The 25,407-nt window shown below is 42.6% G+C and overlaps 2 protein-coding genes across 2 annotated transcripts; both read right to left on the minus strand.

Moving 5' to 3' along the window:
* Positions 1 to 829: 829 nt before the first annotated feature.
* Positions 830 to 10,809, minus strand: FANCE (FA complementation group E). Its single transcript, XM_053457860.1, has 11 exons — positions 10,748 to 10,809; positions 10,354 to 10,569; positions 4,982 to 5,477; positions 4,126 to 4,176; positions 3,984 to 4,046; positions 3,100 to 3,243; positions 2,109 to 2,232; positions 1,683 to 1,758; positions 1,489 to 1,555; positions 1,270 to 1,395; positions 830 to 988 (listed from the first exon to the last, which is right to left on the minus strand). The coding sequence occupies exons 2-11, from the start codon at positions 10,548 to 10,550 to the stop codon at positions 875 to 877; spliced, it is 1,458 nt and encodes a 485-aa protein (XP_053313835.1). The 5' UTR covers positions 10,551 to 10,569; positions 10,748 to 10,809; the 3' UTR covers positions 830 to 874.
* Positions 10,810 to 18,930: 8,121 nt separating this feature from the next.
* Positions 18,931 to 25,161, minus strand: LOC128475354 (E3 ubiquitin-protein ligase makorin-2-like). The gene is made up of 8 exons (XM_053457855.1): positions 25,052 to 25,161; positions 24,240 to 24,359; positions 23,648 to 23,883; positions 23,384 to 23,502; positions 23,112 to 23,299; positions 22,924 to 23,034; positions 22,605 to 22,743; positions 18,931 to 19,368 (listed from the first exon to the last, which is right to left on the minus strand). The coding sequence occupies exons 1-8, from the start codon at positions 25,096 to 25,098 to the stop codon at positions 19,198 to 19,200; spliced, it is 1,131 nt and encodes a 376-aa protein (XP_053313830.1). The 5' UTR covers positions 25,099 to 25,161; the 3' UTR covers positions 18,931 to 19,197.
* Between the last annotated feature and the right edge of the window lie 246 nt (positions 25,162 to 25,407).

Here is a 25,407-nt window from a genome sequence, read left to right on the forward strand (position 1 = left end):
ATTTTGTTCAGTCTGTGCCTATGCCCTATCTTTGAACTTACCCCATCAAACCATTCTTTTTTTTGGGGGGGGGTATTTGAAATGTCAAATTATGCAAAAGTCACCTCACGTTGGCTACCAATGTAATCTGAACTGCTGGGGGGGAAAAATATATATATAGCTTTCCATGGGAAAAATTAAAAAATAAAAAAAACTTCACAGGAATCATGGCGAAATGAAAGGATATGAAAAATTGTTGAAAACATCCCAGCTCCTCAGGGGAAAATTTGTCCAGACCATGGCACTCAAAGAGAGAGATTACCGTTTCTGACAGCCCCATTTACTGGTAATGCATATTAAAAGGGACACTCCAGCAATTAATTGCACTTTAATGCATAAAAGAGCTGCATAGTCCCCTTAAATGTTTTGCAAATGGATTTGCCTCTTCCCCCACTAATTTTCCATGCAGGAGATTTATTCTGCCAAAAGAATCTCCCTTCCATGTTACGTACTCTGCCAGTTATCTCAAGCACTAGCTTGGTAAATGCTGCTGTGCAGACCCTCAGGCACGCCCCGCCTTCCCCTCATAGGAGCACTTTCCATACTAGACACACATTTTTATTGTATTTCCTCATTTTTCCCAATACACATGGATAAGCGGCCAATACCACAGTGGTTACCTGCTAAAACCTACTACACATCAAGTTTATTATAATCAGTGCTGATAGTACTGCTACTTAACCTTTGACAGATCCAAAAGTGCCCCAATAAAAAATATATATATATATATATATATATATATATATATATATATATATATATATATATATATATATATATAACAATTAAAGTCCTCAATGGTTTCTTGAAATGTGAAAAATCTTGAATTCTGCTGTTACAATGTAACAGTTTCCCGCAGTCTGTTCAGAGCTCCTTGCAGAGACTTTTTCAAGAAAGTTTGGTTAGCAGTAACTGCAGTAGTTAAAAGTTCAAGGTGAGGCGACAAAATCTAAAAAACACAAACATTGCAACATAGCATTACAATCCAAGTACTCCACTAGAAGGTTTTCATTTTCTGACCTATCCTAAATCTTATGCCTAAATGTCTGCTATAATTAGACTCTTGAAGTCCTTTTCTTAATATCTATTGCTCTATACAATCTTTATCCAATCCTCATGATTCTTCCAGCCATATGCTCTCTTCTTATGATCATTGTACCACCACCTGTATCTCTACGACTTAATTAAATCTCTGCTTCAAGCAACTCTTTCCTTAAGTCTTGTTCTCACCTGACTCTGATGTTGGCTCATGATATTCAGCAACAATTTAGACAAGATGACAGATCTGGAAAACTTTTCTGCAACAGGGCACATCCAGAGAAGGAGGAGTTCAAAATCTGACGGACTCATAATGACCTTGGAACAATATAGAAGAATAAGTAAAAAAAAAAAGTTATCACGGTAGGTTTTAATAGGAAATAATCTTATATAAATCAGTCATACTCTCACCTGCCTCTCCAGGAGCACATGTAAAACACAGATTGATCCTTCAGAACACGGTACGTCTAAAACAGGACTGCAGGACAATGCAACATATACAAGTAAATAATCATGGCATGCATACACAAAACAATGTACAGATAAACTGGAAAGTTCTTTTATGCATATCAGATATGTACACAGACAAAACAATACCTACTTACCGAAAACACAGAGGCAGATGCTCTAATTGGAAACACTCAGACATCATTCGACAAAGGAAATCTGTGTGCACAGAGCCTACAGGTACCAGATGCAGCAAAAAAATAAATATTATCCAAAGGAAACCTTGTAGGACTAAGAATGGCAGATCCCTTTAGTTGGAAACAGAATCAGATATTACAGGGCAGGAGGGTATTCCAAGGAAAGGCAGATACATACATAGCATGGCTAGAAGGAAGAAATTTCCCTAAGTCAATGTGCTAGTTAAACTGAAGATTAAGTGCAGATAAATATTATCAGTTCAGCTAATGTATCACAACATTAATGTTTACTGAAAGGCAAGATGCAGGTATACTCAAATCACTGTTATAGGACTATGACATTGGCTGGTGGTCTATAAATGTAACAACAACAACCAGAACCAGTACCATTCTCAGCTTGTAGTAATAGTGGGCCTATTAACGTGCTGCACACCGACTGTGCATACTTTGTACAGAACATGGAGAGAGCAGCAAGGATAGGTCGTGGGGCCGGTGCAGTGAGGAAGAGTACCTGTGATGGAATAAAGTAAATAATGACAGATACCATGCAAAGAGACCAGTGATTCTGAGAGACTGTCAGATAAACTACCACAGAACAAATACTGTTATGGAAACCTGAAACACACACATTTTAAATGTTACTAGACATGCCCAATATTACTTCTTAGATGGACCATATGAAACATTTATATACTTTTTACACCTGTACCTTTTGCATGACTTTGTATTTTCAATGCACCCCTAGTTTACAATTGCAAACAGTATATTTATCGATAGTTCACAGAAATATACTTAAATAAAACCAAAAGTAATTACAAATACATTTTTATTATCGTTGAGAACCTCAAATATTAAATTTTTGAGCTGAAACTAATGTTAACCCCTTCATTACCCTAGACATACAGGTACATCCTTCATTTTCACAGCAGCAGCAGGGACATCTCCCTGCGTGTCATAGGAGATCAGGCCATCTATTGACAGCCTGTATTCCCTGGTCAGCAGAAGCTAACATCACTGGCTTCCTCACAACTAATCGTACCGATACACGTACTGGCACAATGTTGCATAAAGAATGTCCGATCATGCATTCCCTTCTTTATCCATATTGCACTCAAAAAAAAATAAGTAATATACATATATAATATAATCCCTTACATCCCATTGCCCTTGTACTACATGTAAAAATTATAACCTCCACCACCCGTTGTCCAGGGGCGTAACTAGACGCCTCAGGGCACGGGAGCGAGAATCTGTTAAGGGCCCACCCCCCCCCCCAAAAAAACATGATTTTTACACAAGAATTTTTTTTCAACAAATTCAATTTACATACTGAATCATATCTGTAAAAAAAAAATCAAAGAAAAAGGGGTTCAGTTACCTTTTCAAGGAAGATGCTTTTGGCCAAGGCAGATGATTGGGCATAACTCAGATCTGGGGACAATGTGAGGAGGTGACTGCAGAGCCGCATTATAGACTGTGGGGAGATCTGTGAGATTTTCAGGGAGGTAAACACGGTTTGCAGCTACAAAAGAATTTAAAATTAAAAAAAAAAAAAAAAAATTAAATATATAATTACCACCACAACAAGAGACAAAAAAGGACAACAAAGGATATATAAAAAAGGGATATTATAAGTATATTATGAGTAAATATTAGTATGATAGGAAGGAATGTGTAGTTCCCAGAAGCACGTAAGCTTCAAGGGTTTCCCAGTCCTGGAAGGGACATAAGCATAATCAGTTTCATTCCTCTTTTCATGGACGTAAATACAGAGTACAACTCCTTCTTTTGGTCTCCTTGTAACCGTTCTAAATTGTTTAGAAAGGGTCCTTCCTTTCTAAATTATTTTGAACTGGCACGGGGAGACAGGAATGTATTGGGGTCATGTGAGCCCCTGGTGAAACCGCAGGAGCAAGTAAGTGGAGCGGGAGGTGGGATACACACACATTATATATATTACACACATCCTATTTGCTCGATTATAAGACAACTCCTCTGAAAAATACCCCTCGTCTTATATTCAAGGTTGTCTTCTAATTAGACCTCAAATAGAGGTCTGACTACAAGACTAAGATCCAGATCCCGATCCCCCTCTCTGGCACTGTGCCCCTGATATGCCACTCTGTCCACCCCCCCAGGCTTACCCCCGGTGCTCCATACTTCATCTCTGTATCATCGAACCTGCTGGCCCCTGACTGTCCACATAGGCGTGTACAAGTTTGGGTTAAAGCGGAAAGATATGTATGCTAAGTCTCAACGCACCTGTACTGGGCTGCACGACTCACAAATCTTCTTCAGATCTGCCTGGAATGAATCATCCCATGACTGAAAAATACACCATTTTAGGACATCATACAAAGCATTCACTATCCATTTTTAAAATGTTAACCCTAAAGTGTTTTACCTCTGTGTCCAAATCTCCATGGAGTATTTCCTTCATCCTGGGGATAAGAAACTAAAAGAAGATCATTTTATCAGGAGAAGCACTAGTAATTACAATGCTTGAAGAAATCAAGGAGGAAACCAGGCAAACATACTTACACGAGAAACAAAAACGAGCAGATTATATATATAAAAAGTTATTTTTCTCTTAGTAAGGATTTTTTTTTTTTTTAATTAGAAAGACGATATTTGGTTGCAAGAATCAATCGGCTTCTACCATAAAGGCATAGTGGCCTAACAGGGGAGGAGGTATAAAATAAAGGTAATGAATAATCATGCAAATCGTGAGAACAGGAAGTTAAGGTGCAATTCATGCAAGGCAAGTTTCCCATAAAATATACACAGCTTATTTTATCATTACATAGAGTTCTAGTACAGTTTGTCATTTACCGTATTTATCGGCGTATAACATGCACCCTCATTTTAACAAGGAAATTTGAGTAAAAAAAAATAAAAAAAAAAATACATGACTTGGAAGCTCTGAACTTAATGATGGAACAACATGTATTACATTATAACATTTATACCACTTATAAGGCAAATATGAAAGAAAAAGCACCTCTAAACAAAAACACTTAATCAGAAAACACACACATTCATTTATCTTCCAGCGTTTTACTTTTTGTGCTGATGCTGGGGCCGGAGTGACTTCATCACCCGGCTCCCGGCATCAGAGAGGGTGCGTGAGAGAGCTGTGCAGGGGAAGATTGTGGAGCTCTAGGATTTCAGCTTCATATTTTAGTTAAAAAAGTGCGTGTTATACGCCGATAAATACGGTGCTCGTATTTTTTATTTTGTTCCCATGGCTAATAAAATACCTTTAAGTGTTCAGGTAGCCCCTCTGTCACCACTTCTTCGTCTTGAGTTAACACTCTTTGCTCCTCCTGTGGAAAGCTCAATCTTGGCAGGTCCACATATAACTCCTGGGTACACGTCCTCTTGACACTATGCCCTCTCTCCCCCTCTAAGAGCATTTCCTCACTACAAGATGCCTTGCGCTTTCGCTGAGCTGTGATGCAGGACTGTTTATACCATCCTAACTTGGTGTGGCCATCTGTATGTTGCTTTAATTCCTTGCAAAACACATGCAAACTTTCCATAACCCGTTGGTTAACACTTGGGGTCAGCATCTCAGTTTCTGCAAATAGCTGCCTGCTGAGGGAGTGCAGCCAAGCATCTGAACAGTCTCCCATGAGAATGATAGCATTTGCCAGAAGACGGACACAGGAGGTTGGCACCTGTGATGTTGCAAAGTTTAAGAAGTTGAAGAAGTTTCTTTGGGACAGAATTGGTAAATGAATGAGTGCAGGCTTCCTGAGAGGGGAAAAGTAATGAATAAATGTGAATAAAGTAAACAAGATCTCAGTAACTGCCAACAAATAGAGAAATAAAAAAACGACGAATTTAAGATAACTGGATGTTAAAAAACAGACAGCAGAAAAAAAAAAATTGTATTTCCCAGCCTCCCCCAGTTATGCACATCTGAGCCCAGGCTTGCCACACTGCCTCTCAGATACACCTTATACCCCAGATATGTCTTATATACCCCTCTGCCCCCCTCAGATATGCCTTATACCACCCCTATATGCCATAGTGCCCTGATACGCCACACTGCCCCCAGACATGCCTTATACCCCCTATATGCCATAGTGCCCTCTGCTATGCCTTATACTCCCTGATATGCCACTCCGTCCTCCCCAGATATGCCTTATATCAGGGCTCGACAAATCCCAGGCGCCAGGTCGCCATGGCGACAGAGAATTTTGTCCTGGCGCCTAGGTTTTGTCAGCCTCTTACATCCAGAAAAAATTGTGGATGTAAGAGGCTGAGTCACCACACGGGGGCGCTGCTGCTACTGTCTGCCCAGAAGTCTGGGCAGACAGCACAGCCACTCCCAGCCCGCCCCCGAGCCTGAGATCACTCCCACGGAGTGAGCCTGTAGGCTGAAAACGCGGTTGCTGGAAAAGCAGCACTCGTGTTTTCAGCTGCCACAGGCAGCCTCAGGGAAGGGGTTTGTGTGTTGATTGGGTCCCCACACAAGTCTGGGGACGTCACCCAACACCCCCCAGCTGCCTGATCGCTCCATGGGAGCGACAGCGCAGCGTTAACCCCTTCAATGCCGCGATCGCGGCATTTAGGGGTTAATTCCCGTTTTGGGGGCTTTGCTGCTGGTGGTCTGCCTGGAAGCCCAGGCAGACCAGCAACAGCAAAAACGATCCCCCACAAGCCCTTTGATGACTCCTGTAGGTATGGAAGCCTACAGCAGTCATCAAAGAGACTCCCTCTGCAATGGCTGGTCCATAGACCAGCAATTGAGTCCCAGCTGCCAGAGGCAGCTTCAGGGACAGGGGAGAGGATTCTTCGGTCTCCACATGAGTGTGGAGACCAGCCCCAACACCCCCCCCCGCTGCCTGATCGCTCCCCGAGAGCGACAGTGCAGCGTTAACCCCTTCAATGCCGCGATCGCGGCATTTTAGGGGTTAACTCCCGTTTTGTAAGGAGCTCTGCTGCCGGTGGTCTGCCTGGAATCCCAGGCAGACCAGCAACAGCAAAAAAACGAGCCCCCACAAGCCCTTTGATGATTCCTGTAGGCATAGAAGCCTACAGCAGTCATCAGAGACTCCCCCCTGCAATGGCTGGTCTATAGACCAGCAATTGCTTCCCAGATGCAGCTTCAGGGACAGGGGAGAGGGTTCTTTGGTCTTGCCATGAGTGTGGAGACCAGCCCCAACACCCCCTGCTGCCTGATCACTCCATGAGAGCGACAGTGCAGCGTTAACCCCTTCAATGCCACAATTGTGTATGACACATTCGTGGCATTGCAGGGGTTAACATTTGTCCCCACAAACTTGTGGGGACTAAATATCTGTCAATGCTGTGCTCCAATGGAACATCAGCATCGAAAGAGTTAAAAAAATGAAAAAAATTAATAAAAAAACAAAACAAACAGCACTGACCTGAAAGTCCAGGGTGCTTCCAGGTCAGATGCTGTGAGTTTAGTAAGCGGGCTGATGATGATCAGATCACTCCTGACCAACTGTTAGTTTAAAAAAATCCTGGCTCCTAACTTTTTTACCTGGCGCCTAGATTCACAACAAATTTGTCAAGCCCTGCCTTATATACCCTTCTGCCCCCCCCCTCAGATATGCCTTATACCCCCGCTATATGCCATAGTGTCCTCTGATATGCCACACTGCCCCCAGACATGCCTTATATCCCCTATAAGCCTTAAACCCCCTATATGCCATAGTGTCCTCTGCTATGCCTTATACCCCCTGATATGCCACTCCGCCCTCCCCAGATATGTCTTATATACCCCTCTGCCCCCCTCAGATATGCCTTATACCCCCCCTATATACCATAGTGCCCTAGTCCCCTACAGGTCCAATACGCGCAGACAACCTGCGCCGCTGCTAGCCAGTACTTCCGCCGGGGCTTCTATGGTGGAGCACGAGCACGCTGGTGCTCCATCATAGAAGCCCCGGCGGACGTGGAGGACAGTAGCGGAGGATCTCTGTGTGCATCACACAGACGCGGACGGCCGTCAGAGAGGAGGATCCGGGTCCCCTGCAGCGCTGCGGGGGATCTGGATCTTTGTGTTATTATCCAACCTCTATTTGAGGTTAGATTATAAAACAACTGCAAACGGGGAAAAACACCTAAAGTGTATTTACGTATTTGTCCTATTTCTTTGAAACACCTAATACACCTGGTATTTTCATTTATTTTGGCACAAACAGGGTTAGATATAAATGATGAGCATCACTGTTTCTAAATAAAAATAAAATATATCTTAAGTATTTTACTACAGGCATTTTTGATTTAACCATTTTAGTGCCAATCTGTCTTAAACATTGGAGTAAAATTTCTATTTTTTTTTTTTCTTCATTTTTAACAAACCTATTCTATCCAAACACAATATTTCAGTACATTTCTTTCCCTTGGTACATGAGATTACTGGAACTTGAAATTTGTATTCAGAAACACCCCCGGAGTACAGGAATACCCCAAATATCAATCTAACACCATAAAACTATATATTCCCAGAAAGCACAAAGACCTCAAAGTAACCCCCTTATTTTCCAGTTTAGTGCAAATAGTTAGGGTTAGCTGATGGCATAAGGGGTAACACTAGGATCATGTTGGTGGATATGGTTATAGGTAAGATAAGATGTTAGGTTACAGTACTATATAGTGTTAGTATAGCGCTACAGAATTTGATGGCGCTATATAAAACAAATAATAAATTAGTGTTGGGGATAACGATCATATTAAGTCCCTGGCTATTGAAGTGAGATGGATCAATGATTAGTGACTAAAAGGTCATTAATCAATGGTCACATAGCATTTTATTAGGTTAAATATATATATTGTATGGTTTTATTTATATGTATAGCTACCAGATCACTTGTAAGTTACAATTTTAGGCCACTGACATTGATCAGGGAGACCAAAAGTGTCACTGACAAGTGATCAGGTAATAATTAGGAATTTTATATGTATATTGAAGGGGTTAATGGAGCGATAGGGCAGCAGGGGAGGGCAGGCCTCCACACTCATGTGGAGACCAAAGAAACCTTAACCGCTGTCCCCGAAGCTGCCTCTGTAGGTGTGATCAAAGGGCTTGTGGGGGCTCTTTTTGGCTGTTGCTGCTCTGCCTAGCAGCAGCAGAGCCTCGTCAAAAATGGATATTAACCCCTAAAATGCAGCGACTGTGGCATTAAAAGGGGTCACTGCTGCACTGAGGCTCTTTTGGAGCAGTCAGGCAGCCCTGGAATGTTCTGGCAGTTCCCCAAAGCAACACAGCCCCTTTTCCCATAGATTGCATATTGAGCCCATTGATTTGCTCCTGTAGGAGTGATCAAAGACTCTGGGGGAGGGGGGGTAGAAATCGGGTGGCTGTGCTGGCCTGCCCAGACACCCGGACAGAAAGCAGCAGTGCTCACGCGATCACCACGAGTTTGGCGACATGGGGGCATTTTTTTTTTTGCATGACGTACAAAGAATCAATGACCTGGTACGTCACCGGACAGAATAAGTTAGTTAACCCCTTAATGACAAAGCTCAAAATGCATTGTTTTCAATGGGTTTAGGGACCGCCCATTGTCCTTAAGGGGTTAAGAGATACATAACAAATATACATTAAACACATACAGACACAGCAGAAGGTTAGAACCCTGCCCATGAGCTTGCCATCAAGTTTATAATAATGTAAAAAACTTACATCTGTCATTTTTTATCATTCATGCATAACAGCTATTGTTATGCTGCCACGAAACATTTTTTAATTATCAAGTTATTTGTGAAGCGAACAATGTCTAACACTAGAGGCACGTGGGCAGTGCTAAAACAATACAAGAAGCGCGTGGGACGTATCACAACTTCCTACATGCGCTCACAGTAGAATCCCTGAGGTATCTAGAAGGAAACTGTGCAAAATGCAGCTATGTTATAAGCTGGAATATATAAATCTGAATTCAGAAGTTAAAAACCCAATACAACAGCATTTTGGGGGCTAAAAATCATCAGAACAGAGGGGGGGGCGTAATTTGAAGCGCTTCACGATCATGCCCCACAGAGCAGTGGATAGATTTTGACAGAATGTCAGAAAGGGTACAATTGGCGATTCTTCCTCTGCAATAGCACAATACTGGATACCTCATATAGAAGAAGACGCAGTATTACCCGTTGTATCCTACATAATTCACTTCTAAGACTTGGAGAGACATGTGACAAATGTGCATCATGAGAGACTTCTTTGCTATGTTGTCGCAATTTGATGGCTATTTGAGAATACTGCATCGTTACTCAAAAGGCACAGATGATGAATAAAAGTTGGAAAAATCATAGTTAATGGTTGCCAAAGATACATAAAGTAGCTAACCAAATTGCGCAATCTAGTCTTTAATCTGTCAACACGTGGAAAGAGCAACATGGCGTGAATGTTTTCCTAATAAGCCCGCAATTCTGAGAAGTTACTTACAATCAGAAGGCAGTAACTTTAACGTGCATACAATATTTTATTAACAAATACAACAAGCTGAACTAAATTGTTTTTAAGCCAGCATAGTGGAAAATTCTTAATTAAGATCACAACTGCAATTTGCATACACATCTACACACTTCATGTGAAACTGGATTACATATCAAATCTGCCTTGTCTAAGAGAGGTATAATATATGGTGCTTACAGAGTCAGACTTCTATTTGGTCCTTCCAGAACAGGCTCTTGCCTACACAGCATCTCCGTTAAATTCCACCACGGAAAACGACCAAGGAAATTATGGATAACCTGAAGTGCAGCCATTGACCCATTTGGTCCCGAACCGAGTGCATGCAGTAGGAGCCGAATAGCCCCCTGCGATTCTGTTACGAACGAACAATCCATGACACCCCATAAATCTGCACTGAGGAAAAACAAAAACCTTAATAAAATCAACTATAACGGGGGGAGACCAGTACAACATTTTAAAATGGCTTACCGTCTACTATTTCAAATCAACACATTTTTTTTCCTGATGATAATGTTTAACACTCGCTCTCTAGTCGCTGTAAACACATGCAATAAACTCGCACACACTGTACCTCTCTTTATTGGCGACAGCGAGCGGCAACTTAGAACAACCGGTAAGCTTTACTTTACGGTCGAAAGCGTAAATACAGCATCCAATTACCGCGCAGCTCAATTGGTACTACACGTTTTTTTTTAAGCGCGACGCTATGATTGGCTGAGATAAGAGCGATTTGCTTCTGCTGTTAAATTTGATATGCGTCACTCGTGTCCGCTTTTATTTTATTTTTTAAATTAACAGGGGTGGTTGATATATTAGTTCTAGGAAGGAAGCTGAGGGCCATTTTGACGGCCACATTCAATTTCTAAAGCGATAGTCGCCATATACAAACCAAGTCTTTGCAGATCAGTTGGATAAGATCTGAATGAATTTGAGAGAAGATTGCTAATACCACGTTTTGTGCATTTTATATGGGGACCACAATACACGCATATAAAGTTATTTTGGGGGATGATACATTGTTTTGACAATTTTATTTTATCTCATGCCACACCATTTGACCTCACCTAAAATAAGCCGACAAGGTCTTTCCACTAAAGACAGTCCGGTATAGCTTACTAGTGGAGGACAAACTTACTAAAATAATCAAACTTTTTAGCTGCCTAATAGGGCGTTTGTCCTCTGGACAGGGAACCGTGGTGACAAAAGTCCAGCATTTCTTGCTTACTATGTTTTAATATTTAAATATTTCAAAATGTGAAAGAGGGAAACTTTTTTTTTTTATTGCGCAATGCAATGTCACGCTTGCATCGCCTTTTAACCCCTTTCAATCCCAGGGGTTTTTGGTACCTCAAAGCCGGGAGCAATTTTGCCATTTTTGCGCTATGTCGGTTCAGCGATTATTCTCTTTTCCTGTGAATAGTGTAACCATGTAAACTATATATTGTTTTTTCAAGGAAAGATAGCGCTTTCTTTTGATACGATAGTTGGATGATTAGCTGAAAATCTAGAATGAAAAATTTTCCCTCTGAATCCTCACAAAATTAGGTAAAGTGATGGAAAATCCCCTCCAAGTTTATCAATTCAGGTGTCCTGATTTCAGAAATACCTAATTTATATAGATTTTCCGTACTTGCCAAGCAAGTATGTACACTATAAGGTGTACATTTTTGGTATAATTTTTATGCCTATGGCTTAACGGGTTTAGGGGTTGTGAACGGGGGCAGGAGGGTTATACTGGCTAGGCGTTATGCTAGGGCAATGGGATGTAAGGCTTTTTAATTTTTTTTATAAATATTTATTTTTTTTATATATTTTTTACATGAAAATGGTCAGAGGTCCTCATAGGGACCTCATGAACATGCCAGTGATGTCATAATGACATCACAGCTCATGAACATGCCAGTGATGTCATAATGACATCACAGCTCACATTTTTATTATTTATATTATTATTTTAATGATTTTTTTATTATTTTTTTTTAAATGAATTAACAGGGGTTTTTTTTCCCTTCACTGTTTCCAGACGGGAGGGTGGGTGAGAGACATGGTTTCTCACTCCCCTCCCCGCGATCCCTCTGCACCGATCACACTCTGATCTCTATGCAGGTCCTCACAGACGTGCATAGAGATCGCAGCGTCTGTGCCTCATCGGAGGACAGGATATCCCCTGCAGGGGATATCCTGTCGTCCGATGAACTTCCGGGTTACGTCAGCAGTGACACAACCCGTAAGGGAATGCCTGATCACGCGATCGGGCATTTGAAACTGATCGAGCAGTTTGAAATGTAACAGCTTTCCGGCTTTCATGCCGGGAGCTGTTACATCAGATCGGACAGCAGAAAGCCGGCAATGCCCTGATCGTTACCCTAAAGACCCCATCAACCTTAACTGCCCCTAAATTAACCCTAAAGACCCCATCAACCATAACTGCCCGTAAATTAACCCTAAAGACCCCATCAACCATAATTGCCCCTAAATTAACCCTAAAGACCCCATTAAACACAACTGCCCCTAAATTAACCCTAAAGACCCCATTAAGCACAACTGCCCCTAAATTAACCCTAAAGACCCCATCAAACATAACTGCCCCTAAATTAACCCTAAAGACCCCATCAACCATAACTGCCCGTAAATTAACCCTAAAGACCCCATCAACCATAATTGCCCCTAAATTAACCCTAAAGACCCCATTAAACACAACTGCCCCTAAATTAACCCTAAAGACCCCATTAAGCACAACTGCCCCTAAATTAACCCTAAAGACCCCATCAAACATAACTGCCCCTAAATTAACCCTAAAGACCCCATCAACCATAACTGCCCGTAAATTAACCCTAAAGACCCCATCAACCATAATTGCCCCTAAATTAACCCTAAAGACCCCATTAAACACAACTGCCCATAAATTAACCCTAAAGACCCCATTAAGCACAACTGCCCCTAAATTAACCATAAAGACCCCATTAAACATAATTGCCCCTAAATTAACCCTAAAGACCCCTTCAACCATCACTGCTCCTAAATTAACCCTAAACACCCCATCAACCACAACTGCCCCTATATTAACCCAAAAGCCCTCATTAGCCATAACCACCCCTAAATTAACCCTAAACACCCCATTAACCATAACTGGCCCTAAATTAACCCTAAACACCCCATTAACCATAACTGCCCCTAAATTAACCCCCATTTTATACTCACAGAAATCTAATTTAGATTAAAATGGATTTTTCATTAATTTTGCATTTTTTTTCCTTTTGCGTTTGGGGGTTCACGTGCGCATGTGCTCCTATGGCGGAGCCTCCACTGCCTTGAGGTGTCTAGTTTTCATGGTTTGATGGGTTAAATTGCATTAGCCGGGTTTAAAGATACCCAAAATAGCACTCGGGGCAGAATGGCCAAATTTGGAAGAGAAAATGGTTTTGAAATAGCAAAACGCTACTTGTACTTATTGCCCAATAACTTGCAGAAAAAAAGCTTTTTTGGATGCGTAAAAGATTTTTCAAATAAAAGTGAAAAAAAGTGGGTGGAAGCATAGAATGTGCCATATTTGCCCCCAAACAGCCTGCCTGTGGCATCCTAGCCTCAAACAGCCTGTGCCATGCCCCCCCCCCACTTACACATCCATGCTATCATACACATATTCATTCAGTTACTCATTCACATTCATTCACAGATACTCATTCATTCCCTCAATCACATCCTAGTTCATAACCCTCCCCCAGCCCCTGCAGATATCTTGGTGCCGCTGCTTCCCTCTGTGTTGCGAGCACCTCTCTTGTACTGCCCATGGGAAGCAGGAACAGAGCAGGATCATGTGATGTGACGTAAATCGACGTGACTCCACTGGGTTCCTGCTACCCCTGGGCGATACAAGAGACGTTGCTCGAACGGCTGGCTCGGGTGCGGTTGCTGTGGGCTTTTGCCCTGCACTAAAGACGGCCATGGTGGTCGTGTGGCCACATCTGCCACTTCAGGTTATTTTCATAACCGATTAATTGCAGGTGATTAGTTCATCGATTAATCGGATAAAAGAACAATATGCTATTTTTTTTTTACTTGAAATCATTTAATCATAAAACCAAACTTCATAATTAAAAAAAAAAAAATTACATTGTGTGTCGTACTCTGTGCAGACAATATTTCTCAAACTAGGTTTTAATACCTAAAAAAGTTTTACTAGTTAAATAGTTAGTTTACTAGTTAAATTAAATCAAATGTGAACTATTTTTTCATAATAAAAACTATAATTGAGAAAAATGCATTTCTTGTTTTTATTTCCTTTTATTTCCCAACCTGCCCCCCAGTTATGCACATCTGACCCCAGGCTTGCCATTCTGTCCCCCCAGATCTGCCTTATAATCCCTATATGCCACTGTGCCCCCTGATATGCCTTATACCCCCTATATGACACTGTGCCCCCTGATATGCCTTATACCACCTATATGCCACTGTGCCACTTGATATGCCTTATACCCCCTATATGCCACTGTGCCCCCTGATATGCCTTATACCCCCTATATACCACTGTGCCCCCTGATATGCTTTATACCCCCTGATATGCCACTCTGCCCCCAGAGTGGCATATCAGGGGGTATAAAGTATATCAGGGGGCACAGATATCCCCAGATATGCGTTATACCCCGAAATATGCCACTCTGCCCCCCATATGCCTTATTCCCCCTGATATGCCTTATATACCTTTACATGCCACTGTGCCCCCTGATATGCCTTATACCCCCAGGTATGTCACTCTGCCTTAACCCCAGACTTGCCACCCGTGCTCCAGACTCCCTGGTGTCTAGTGGGGGTAGCTGGCGAACGTCTGCTGCTGGCCGGCACTTCCGCCAGGGCTTCTATGGCTGAGCACCAGAAGGTCATGTCATGCTGGCGATCCATCATAGAAGCCCCAGTTGAAGTGGAGGGCAGTAGCGGCGGTTCCCTGCACGCATCACACAGATGCCTATCGGCTGCCCTGCTGCAGAGGATATTCCTCTCTGGCAGCCGCTGAACGTCTGCACTGTGCGCGGAGACAACCTACCCTTCTTTGAAGCAGGTAGCAGCTATAGCACACCAAATGTTTGGAAATCGCAGGATGCAGTAAAATCACATTTATTTTGTAAACTTATGTTAAAATCAACCCAACAAAGTATACAAAGAATAAAATAGTGTGTACTTTAAAAGTCCTTCATTGGGGGGTCTGCCTACCCTATATTAGGCACAAGCCACAACACTCAGTGCCAGGTAATTTTATGGGAGGAAAGAACCACAGAAAGACGTTTAGGTGAAGTGCCGCCTTAAGGGCACAGTCATGTGATTTTCATGACCGCTTTTTTTTTTTTTTTAAAGGCTCCGTTTAAATTGTGAGTACGCACTCTGTAGGATATATATATATACTATCTATTTCTAAATACAGACATACCGAACTATTATTTTTGTATTTCTGTTTTTTCCGTTACATGTTACCACCCAGCGACTACTTATAAAGGGTGAGTTTTAAAAAAAATATTTATATTAGCGCTCCACACTTTTCTGGTGCGAAAGCGCCAGAATATATACGTTTGCACTTTGTCACTTTGTGGAATAGGGGGTCATTCCATGTGTGTTCTTTGAGCTGCTATCTTCTAAACCTTGCACTACCATCACTACTGTTTGCTTTATTTTTACAATCTGAATACAGATGCATTAGTTTATCTTTGTGAATGCCAGGTTTCCAGACATCAGGGCCAGACCAGAAATACTGTATAAACCTGCCCTGAAAAAAATGTAATACCATACCGATATTTCATGGGGGCATTATTGTGCACACTGCATGTATATGGGGTCCCAGCCCCAATAATTTTTTGTTCAGAATAGAAACAAGCCATGCATTGTTAAAATGTAATTTACCTACAGACAGGAGGCTCAGATTTGCTCAACCTTCTTTATTGTGTCACCATAGCAGCAAAAACAGATTAGCGTAAGTAAAGAAACCAATCAGAACACAGTATATCCAATAAATATGTTAGCATCCCAGAATCCTCCTCTTTCTTTGTTGTGGCCACCAGTGTCAGGTCAGTCAATTTGGGATTATCTGTAATTAGTGTCTTTTTTTCGTATGTATGTTTTACATGTGCTTCCCCTTTAATGTTATTTTTTTATTATTTTTTCAGTTATATACTTTGTTTTTGTATTTTTACATATTTACCTTTTTTCCTCTATTGTTCTTATTTCTTTACGGGGATTACCCGGTGTCCGCGTGTTTCCCAGTATTTTTCTGTTTCTTCCTCATCCGTCCTTGTTTCGGCATTTCTCGGCGCCATTACGCTTTCTCTCTTCTTCTTCTCCTGTCTTTGCCTGCTTTTGTGTGCAGAGGCCATCGCTGTGATTTGTGTTTTCTTTTTCTTGACCGTCGCCGCTCCTTTGTCTGATCGGTGGCCATCTTGCGGTTGGCAATACATATGCCAACCCTCTCTCTTCTCTCTACTTTTGCCGTATCTTTTTTTTTCTCAGTTCGGGTCAGGCAGCAATGCAATTCACAATGCATACATTGGTTGTAACAAGTGGTTATATGAGTTACTGTTGCCTGTCATCTCAAACCAGTCTGCCTATTCTCCTCTGACATCAACAAGGCATTTTCATCCACATAACTGCTGCTCACTGGATATTTTATCTTCTTCGGACCATTCTCTGTAAACCCTAGAGATGGTTGTGTGTGAAAACCCCAGTAGATCAGCATTTTCTGAAATACTCAGACCAGCTCATCTGGCAAACAATCATGCTATGTTCAAAGTCACTTAAATCCGCATTCTGATGCTCGTTTTGAACTTCAGCAAGTTGTCTTGGCCACTCAAATAGAAGTCCGACTACAAGACTAAGATCCAGATCCCCTGGCTTCCACTTTCTGGCAGCTGATTAACGTCTGTGCGATGCACACAGACAACCCCTGCTGCTGCTGAGGTTTCTCTAACAGAACAGCAGCGTGACATGACCTTCCGGTGCTCTGGCAGAAGTACCGACTGGCAGCAGTGATGGTAGTGGCCGTCTGCACGCATCGCGCAAACATTCACTGGCTGCCAGAGAGGAGGATCCCCCTCAGCGCTGCACGGGAAACTGGATCTTCTGTGTGATGCGCGCGGACAACCTCCGCTGGTACCCAACATATCCGCCGGGGTTTTATATGTGGGAGCACCGGCGTGGCGTGACCTTATGGTGCTCAGTCATAGAAGCCTCAGAGGAAGTCCTGGGTAGCAGCGGACGTTGTATCATGCGGGCAGATCGGCAAATAACGCATATCGGAGGGAGGGGGAGTGGCATAAGGGGGACATATCAGGGAAGCAAAGTGGCATATCTGGGGCAGAGCGAGCAAGGTATGGGGGCACATGTGCGTAAAGGGGGGGTTAGGTTGGCAAATAAAAAGGCGTTTCACTGTTTATTAAATATGAAAAAGTTTACATGTGAATATTTGTTAATAAAACTTTGCTTATAGGGTAGTCATATTCAGGCTTTCTCTAGATTAATATTCAAATTTTGGTGGGTCATCTTCTAAGCGAGCAAACACGGTAATCTCCCACCTGAGCACATACATCCCACATGTAAGTCAGCATTACACAGTCACACTACATCCCCAAATCTTGAAAGTGCAAAGAGGTTTCCATTTATTTACAGTTTAACCAGGAAAGCATGAATCATTTGAGGTAAAACTACCCCTAAACATCAAAAATAACCCATCAACTGTACAGTCTCCAAAAAGCCTGAGGACCTCAAAGACACCCACTTACCTTTCTAAGGGGACCAACACAACTCGTTAGATTTGCAGACCACAGGAAATGGATGGTTTTTTTTTTTACCTGTCACATTTCTTGTATGTATCAGGGCATAGTTTTTGCTCAAGTTCCTTCCCTGTGTTGTGGATTTTTTGAATGTGTTTGTGTCAGGCCTTCCCTGAGTTGGAGCATTTTTCTAAACGGTATTTAATGTTTCGTCTCATCTGGGCTTGGGGCTGATTTGTCATGTATTTTTAGGGTCTCAAAACCAACTAGCATGCAAATAACTAAGCTAGCAGCTTAGTGACTATACCTAGTTGTTAGGTATGGCTACATGTTAGGGTTAGATTACAGTTACTATAAAAAGTGTTAGCAATAGGGATGATGACCAGATTGGGTTACAGTGGTCACATAGCATTTTATTAGGCTACAAAATTTTAAATATATATATAATTCTATGTAAAAAAAAAAAAAAAAAAAAAAAGAGAAAAAAATTGACAAGTTTAGGCCACTGACATTGATCTGCGAGGCCAACCAATGAGTGACTCTACTGCTGTAGCGTCCTTGAAGCCATGCATGGGGCCTAGCCTCCCAGCTGTCTCAGGTGAGATAAAAGGGAAGCCAGGTCTTTGCACTAGGCTTGTACCCAACTATTGTTGGCCCTATCTGCCCTGCTTAGGAAACGGAAAGCGGTGTTCTCCACCTGTGCTATAGCGGACAGCAGGGGGATAAACCCAATACTTTGATTACATTCTCTCTCTAGGTTCCCCAGGGCAAGCTAATTTCAGTTTTTTTCTCCCCCAACCTTCTTTCATTCCTTACCCTTCCCAATTTCTTTTGTTACCTTGTTTCTGCCCATTCAACCCTATGACATATGAGGCATGTTAATAGTTGTCAAGGGGTTAAAGCACCTTGCTAGGTTGTAATGGTTCTGTTGAAACAAATAAATAATGAATGTTAATGATCTATTTATAAGTCCACCCTTAAAATTGAAGGCATTTCATGACCATTGTTAATGTATTAAATCTTTATTACAAAACATATTAAACTTTTTTTCTTTTACAGAAATGTTTGACTTTCCAAATATGCTATACCGAATACCCTGAGGGTCTCTTCTCATGCCTGCTTTAACAGCACTGCTATAGACAAACCCAGGAGCAAGTCTTGGGTATTCAACAGTCCTAAGCAAATTAGAACCTGATAAACTAATGAGGGGGAAGCATGGTTTGTGGGCCAACAAAACGCAGATGTTTCCAGTCTTCAAAGTGGGAAGTATTTATTCTGAGTCACTGGATTCACCCCACTCTATTTCAACCTCTTCAGGTAAACCAAATCCAAGCTCAAAGTTATCTTCAATGAGAGCAAGGGCGAGAGCACAATGGAGAAGATCCAAGTCTTCCTCATCATGAAAGTCCTCTTCAAATATTTCCAGCATTTGTGAATAGGGCTATGGAGATAGATAAGCGTTAAGCAATTTGTAAAACGTTTTTAAAAGCAGCACTTCAGTTTTAATAGCCCTGTAAGACATTGACACAAATATCTGGAAACTGTCCCACTTTTGAGTATATTGTAAAAAGATAATGCACACTTCAGTGAAGTTTGTTAAATGTGTATACAACCTTCAAAAGCACATTTGCATTTACCTTAAAGCTGGAGAGCAATTGGGAATTCTTACCCTTGCACAGTGGCACAGATGCAGATGGCTCGGCCTACCGGGCAGGAAGCCCTATTAAAAAAAAAGTGGACCTCCCCCTTCCTCAGTGTGGTTATAAAGACACTCAGACACAAATTGTGCAACAAACACAAAAGGATAATTTAATAGGTGTGTGCTAAATGAGACACTGGAAATGGACAAGGAACCAATTCCCAGGTAAGAATTCATAATTTCCTTGCCATTCCAGGTGGCACATTGACAATTAGTCAGAGAGGAAGGATTCCAGCCTGAAGGACATGCCGACCAAACTGCTAGTCCGCAGAGGCTTGGAGATTGAGCCTGCAGTTCTGTACAGAACATCCAGGTTGCTGCCTTACAGATGGGTTCATACAAGAGAGTTACACCCATGAAGTTGAGACTGATCTAGTCAAATGCGCCTTCAGGGAGTATCCATCCCTGCAGAGATAGTATTAAGTGAGTCTGATCCAATGGGCTACAGCAGCCTTGGATAACAAAATCCTCACAGACCAGAAAAAGAGGAAAAGGTAACTGGACTACTTCCATTGGCGAGTACAGGACAAGTAGACCCGGATACATCTCTACACCTGTGGAGTTCTTCCTTGGGAATCGGACAAAATTCTGGTTGTACAATCTCCCGATACAAGTGAAAACTCGAGGCCACCTTAAGTAGAAATTCTGGTGGCAACTTAGGACCACTATCTGGAAAGATCCTGAGGAACAGCTCAAATCTTGAGCTCACCCACCAGTCTTGTAGAAGTAATGACCACTAGGAGGACAACCTTGTAGGCAGGTAGCTTTATAGAAGTCTCCTCTGGATACAGCCGACAATGCCATGGTCTTAGCAGAGGCACGCACCGATTCAATGGCAGCGTCTGATATAAAATCAACTGCCACGCAAGTGTTCCTGGCGACCTGTTCTGTCCCAGGTATAGAGGCAATGTCATCTAAAGGCTGTTGAATCTAGAGTTTAATAGCATGGTAGAGGTACAGGCAAGGGTAATTGATGGATGAAGATTAGCCACTGCTTCAAAAGATCTTTGCAGCATTTTCAGCCCTCTTGACTATTTGGTCCTTGAAGTGTGATACATCTTCCAATGGAATGGCCACGCAGCAGTAGCCAAGTCTGCCATCTTATGGACTTCCCAGAAGTCTGGTTTTCTTATCGGACAAGAGCAGCTTCTTTATCCTGTTTGATGCAAGACATCTTCAGTCTCGATGCTTCCATTGCTCCAAGATGATAGCTGATAGGGAATCGTGAATAGGGAAGGTCTTTCGTTTCTTGGAACGACCTTGAAATGGATCCGGTTTTGTTTCTGGTACCTCATGCTGCAGGTTTAAGGCTGAGATGAGCTTCCTGGTAAGAAATGGTCCTCTTTGATTTCTCCTTCCTCATCTGAAGATGGGGAGACAAGAAAAAAAAAAAAAAAAAAAAAAAAAAAAAAAACACACATTCTGGCACTGGGTAAGAAGTGCCCCTGCCTCAGATGACCTCCAGTCAAGCCAATCCATGTACCTGAAAGTGAAGTGCCTGTTTGCAAACCCACAAGTGCCTGAAATGTGCTCAGATAACTCGATCAGTGGCAGTGCTGCATCTTTGAGGTGGAGGAAGGAGCCAGGAATCTACCCAGGGAGCCCCCTGGGCTATGTTGAGCTGAGCCAAATAAGGAGAGTCTTGTCACTGCTGTGGTTCCCTGGATCCACCCAAGGACCTCTGCCAGGAACTCAAACAATGGATACCCCCCTGGGGCTCCAAAGAAAATAAAACAAGGAGCATAACCAATATGCCTCCTGGAGGGCAGGAAACACTAAGGTCCATTTATTTATAATAGTACCGTATTGGCTCGGATATAGGCCGCCCACGTATATAGGCCGCACCCTAAAAGTTTGGTGCTTTTTTAAAGAAAAAGTTTTTCTTTAAAAAAAGCACCAAAAAAAACATGCTGCCACTCTGTCCCCCCCCCCGAGCTATGCTGCCACTGTCCTCCCTCCCCGAGATATGCTACCACTGTCCTCCTCCCCCCCGATATGCTACCACTGTCCCCCCCCCGATATGCTACCACTGTACCCCCCCCGATATGCTACCACTGTACCCCCCCGATATGCTACCACTGTACTGTCCCCCCCCCGATATGCTGCCACTGTCCTCCTCTGCCCCCCCCTCCTCGACTCACCGGAGCAGACTCCCGGGTGTCTTGCGAGGCCGGCGAGGGACATCTAGGCAATACACGTATGCAACTTCCGGTACCGGTAGTTGCATACGCGTATTGCGTAGATGTCTCCCGCCGGCCCCGCAAGACACCCGGGAGTCTGCTCCGGTAAGTCGGGGGTGGGCAGAGGTAAAACGCTTAGACAACCTCCCGTGCCGGCACCCCCCCCCCGTGGGAAGTGCTGGCAGGGGAGGCTGTCTGAGCGAATCCGAGAGTAGGATACGGGTCCCCTGCACCGCTGCGGGGGATCTGTATCCTAACCCCGCTGCCTGCCCGGCGCCCGGGACTGCATGTCCCAGGCGTCGGGCGCTAGACCCCGAATATAGGCCGCACCCCCACTTTAAAAACTTAAAGTGGGGGAAAAAAGTGCGGCCTATATTCGAGCCAATACGGTATTTCCTGCCCTACCTGGTAGGCGGAGCCATGTCCATATGTGCCACCTGGAATGGCAAGGAAACTAGTCTAAACCAGAAAAGGATATCTGAAGACATTGAGTATGTGTTGATTTTTGGGATGCGTGGCTACAATACAGTGGTGAAGTTAAATGCAATCAGAATCATTTCTCATATTAACTGAGGTGGCTCTGACAATGATCTCAGAAACGAAGATGTAGCGTCAAGGCAGTAATTGTACACCACAGCTCAGTGGCACTATAGTCCAATATTAAAATTGGAAATTTACTGTAACAAATAGATTCTGTCAGCGCAATTTCTTACTCTAAAATTAAAAAATTCTGGCTATTAAAAATATAAAAAATAAAAGGTTATATATTAATGATTAATGCAGGAATACACCACTTACCAAAGCAGGGGCACTAGGTCTACGATGCTCCCGTCGTCTTCTTCTCTGGTGACCAGATGGCAATTCGTGGAGGTAAATACACTCAGATTTAAAGGGGCAGTATCCATTACCACGAAGAAAGAAGCGACAGCGGATTTTACTGCAAAAGAAACGGAGTTACAACCTTCCGAAGTAATAACTCCTTCCGAAGCAATAATTACAGATAACTAGGATTTCCCATTAAAACTCCAGGGTTGGGGTTGTGTCAGAGATGCACACCATCAGCTTTAACTACTGTGCCCCCCAGGGGAAGAAAAAGCTCTCCCATCAACCCTCATACCTAGTCTTTGCCTTGAAGTTCTCTATAAGTTTCAACTTTTCAGCAGACTCTCCAATCCAATACTTGTAAGGTATGAAATAACTAGATTTTATGCGGCACTGAGGACAGCCCCTGACAGTGAAACAAGATAAATTAGCTTTATTTGTATTAGCACTGGTAGATTAATCAGCTTATCCAATGTCACTCACTTTATAACCTCATTCTGGAAATCCCGGGTTTTTCGCCAGCGCTTGATGCAATCCACACAATATGCATGGCTGCAGTTTGGTAAAATCCCAAACACGCGTTCTTCTGCCACCTGTTTATCATACACCTTATCCATGCAGATCCCACAAACCACATCCCGACTACGTTCATACTGCAGATCTGAAGAACCCTGTTGAAGTATCAAGTGTTAAGTTATTAAAGGAAGCTTAATAATGTGTATGAAATTCTATGAAGCATGTAGCAGGGTTTTAACCATTTCAGAATGTAGAATCTTCAGAGATGTTTGAGACCGTGTGCCTTCACAGCATTTTGCTTCAAGCTTTGTTTCCTCTCGAAGTGTGGGACTAGATACAGATCTCACAAGCTGTGATCCTAAACAAGAAGATTGGAAAGTTCTCAAGTCAGCAACTTCAAGTCATGTACAAAATAATTTTTTTTAAATGGAAGTAAGTTACAAATTAAAAGTACTGCATGGCTTCCAAATTCTGGATTGTTAAACTTTGGCTCTTGACTCTACCTGCTTTCCTTGGTACAAACTCTGGAGCCAATGCCCAGTTTAGTCTACTTGAAGATTGTGAAAGTCTTTCGCGATCAGCTCTAGCTGTTGGCCGAGGAGGAACTGCTGGCTCTGAGCCCCTACGCCCAGCCCGAGAGTTCTGAGAAAAGGGCAAGACACAAGGTGCAGAAACTCTACGACCTGGGTAGTAGTGGACAGGGGCTTCTGATGGCATGTTGGCAGGCAGGTGCTGGTAACTGAGGAAGACACAGAAACATGCTACCGACATGACTGAAGAAAAAAAAAATTATATATCCTGTAGATCAATGGTATTGCATATTGTAGGGTCACTTATTACAGTAGAGTACTGTGGTTAGCTCTTGGTAGTGGAGTTAGCGAGCTGAAAATGGAAGCCTACGAGAAAAAGTCAGCCACTTGGTTCTGTGGCACATGTGCCTCACCAATGTCTGTATTTGTAATACACAGAAAACTAAACTGGTTGCTGTATAGAACACTTAGTTTCCCCTAGGACCTTTAATCTCCTAGGCTGCAATAATGCAAGTCCTTCTAAACTGATGGAGGCCTCTTACAATGTTAAAACCATTAACTTTACCTGCATTCATCTCCATAACCACAGTAGCCATTCTGGAAATGCCGGCAGATCTGTGAAGCCTTCCTTTCATGAGAGAATCTGCAGTTTTGACCCCACCGGCACGCACCACGGCTGAATGCCCTGAATAAAGCAATATAAAGTGCGGGTGGGGGGTTTTACAACAACAAAAAGAAAAGCCAGAAAATATATCCTATTCTCAAATAAACAACTCTTTTGCTGTCAGCGTTCTTCCCAACTTATGCACAGGCAGCTATATAGCCGTACAAACCAGTTACATAGATCTGTTGCAACGCAATCTGCCCTCCCACCACATGTTACACGAACAGCAAAATACACAGTATTATCTAACACAACATTCGGAGGACACCTTTCCGGGTGCGAACAAATGTTACAATACTTAGGCATCAACTTGATACTGCCTCAATACCTTAAATACACTTCATACTGCTTGGATGCCCATACTGGCAAGACACAAGGAAAGCTCATAATTTACTTAAAACGTAACTTGAAGAGCCCCCACCAAGGTCAGCTAATGGAGAAGATACCCAGGTCATGCTACAAGTAGTATCATCAAAGCCCTCTAAACCCCAAAGAGAGTTTAGCTACATCGGCCACACATATTTGTAACCCCTCGCACCTGTTACAAACAAACGTACCAAAAGGACTTCGCAAACCACACAGACCGACAGCCATTTGTGCTTTCCCAGAAACATACATTTCTACCAAACGAAAAAACTCATGTTTTCTTTTAACCAGTGAAAACACACACGCAGATGACACACTTAAAAACCCACAAGAACACCCTCTCCCACCTGCAAGGCACGCGGAAACCTGCTCCCCTGCCAGACGCTGTAGCCATTGCCCCCCCTTCAATAATCAATATACCTCGTCATTAGACAGACGGCCTTTATATATGTTTGGGAGGGGGCGGGGTGAGTCTGCCACGCCTACTCCCTTTGCCAAAAAAGTTGAGAGCTGCAAAAAGCTGCACCCGCCTCACAATAATTTTTTAATCTTGACACTTAACAGAGACCGGAGAAAAATTGTGTAACTTTATAAACCGTCACAAATATGTTTTGGAGGGACACTTCATATTATTATTATTAATAATAAAAATAATTTAATTAACACATATTTAGGCATGAATACTCATGCAATATTGTTATTT

Source organism: Spea bombifrons, chromosome 2 (assembly GCF_027358695.1).
Source record: "Spea bombifrons isolate aSpeBom1 chromosome 2, aSpeBom1.2.pri, whole genome shotgun sequence".
NCBI lineage: Eukaryota > Metazoa > Chordata > Amphibia > Anura > Pelobatidae > Spea > Spea bombifrons.

What these genes read in the sequence shown, in the direction of transcription:
- FANCE (XM_053457860.1), bottom strand. Translation starts at nt 10,550, where the DNA reads ATGGATTGTTCGTTCGTAACAGAATCGCAGGGGGCTATTCGGCTCCTA. An exon ending in ATGGAGATTTGGACACAGAG is followed by an intron (nt 4,047 to 4,125) that starts GTAAAACACTTT and finishes TGTATTTTTCAG; the next exon opens with TCATGGGATGATTCATTCCA. An exon ending in AAAGCATCTTCCTTGAAAAG is followed by an intron (nt 2,233 to 3,099) that starts GTAACTGAACCC and finishes ATTCCATCACAG; the next exon opens with GTACTCTTCCTCACTGCACC.
- LOC128475354 (XM_053457855.1), bottom strand. Translation starts at nt 25,098, where the DNA reads ATGGCTACAGCGTCTGGCAGGGGAGCAGGTTTCCGCGTGCCTTGCAG. An exon ending in GGTTTCCGCGTGCCTTGCAG is followed by an intron (nt 24,360 to 25,051) that starts GTGGGAGAGGGT and finishes TGCTTTATTCAG; the next exon opens with GGCATTCAGCCGTGGTGCGT. An exon ending in AACTTCAAGGCAAAGACTAG is followed by an intron (nt 22,744 to 22,923) that starts GTATGAGGGTTG and finishes TTTCTTTTGCAG; the next exon opens with TAAAATCCGCTGTCGCTTCT.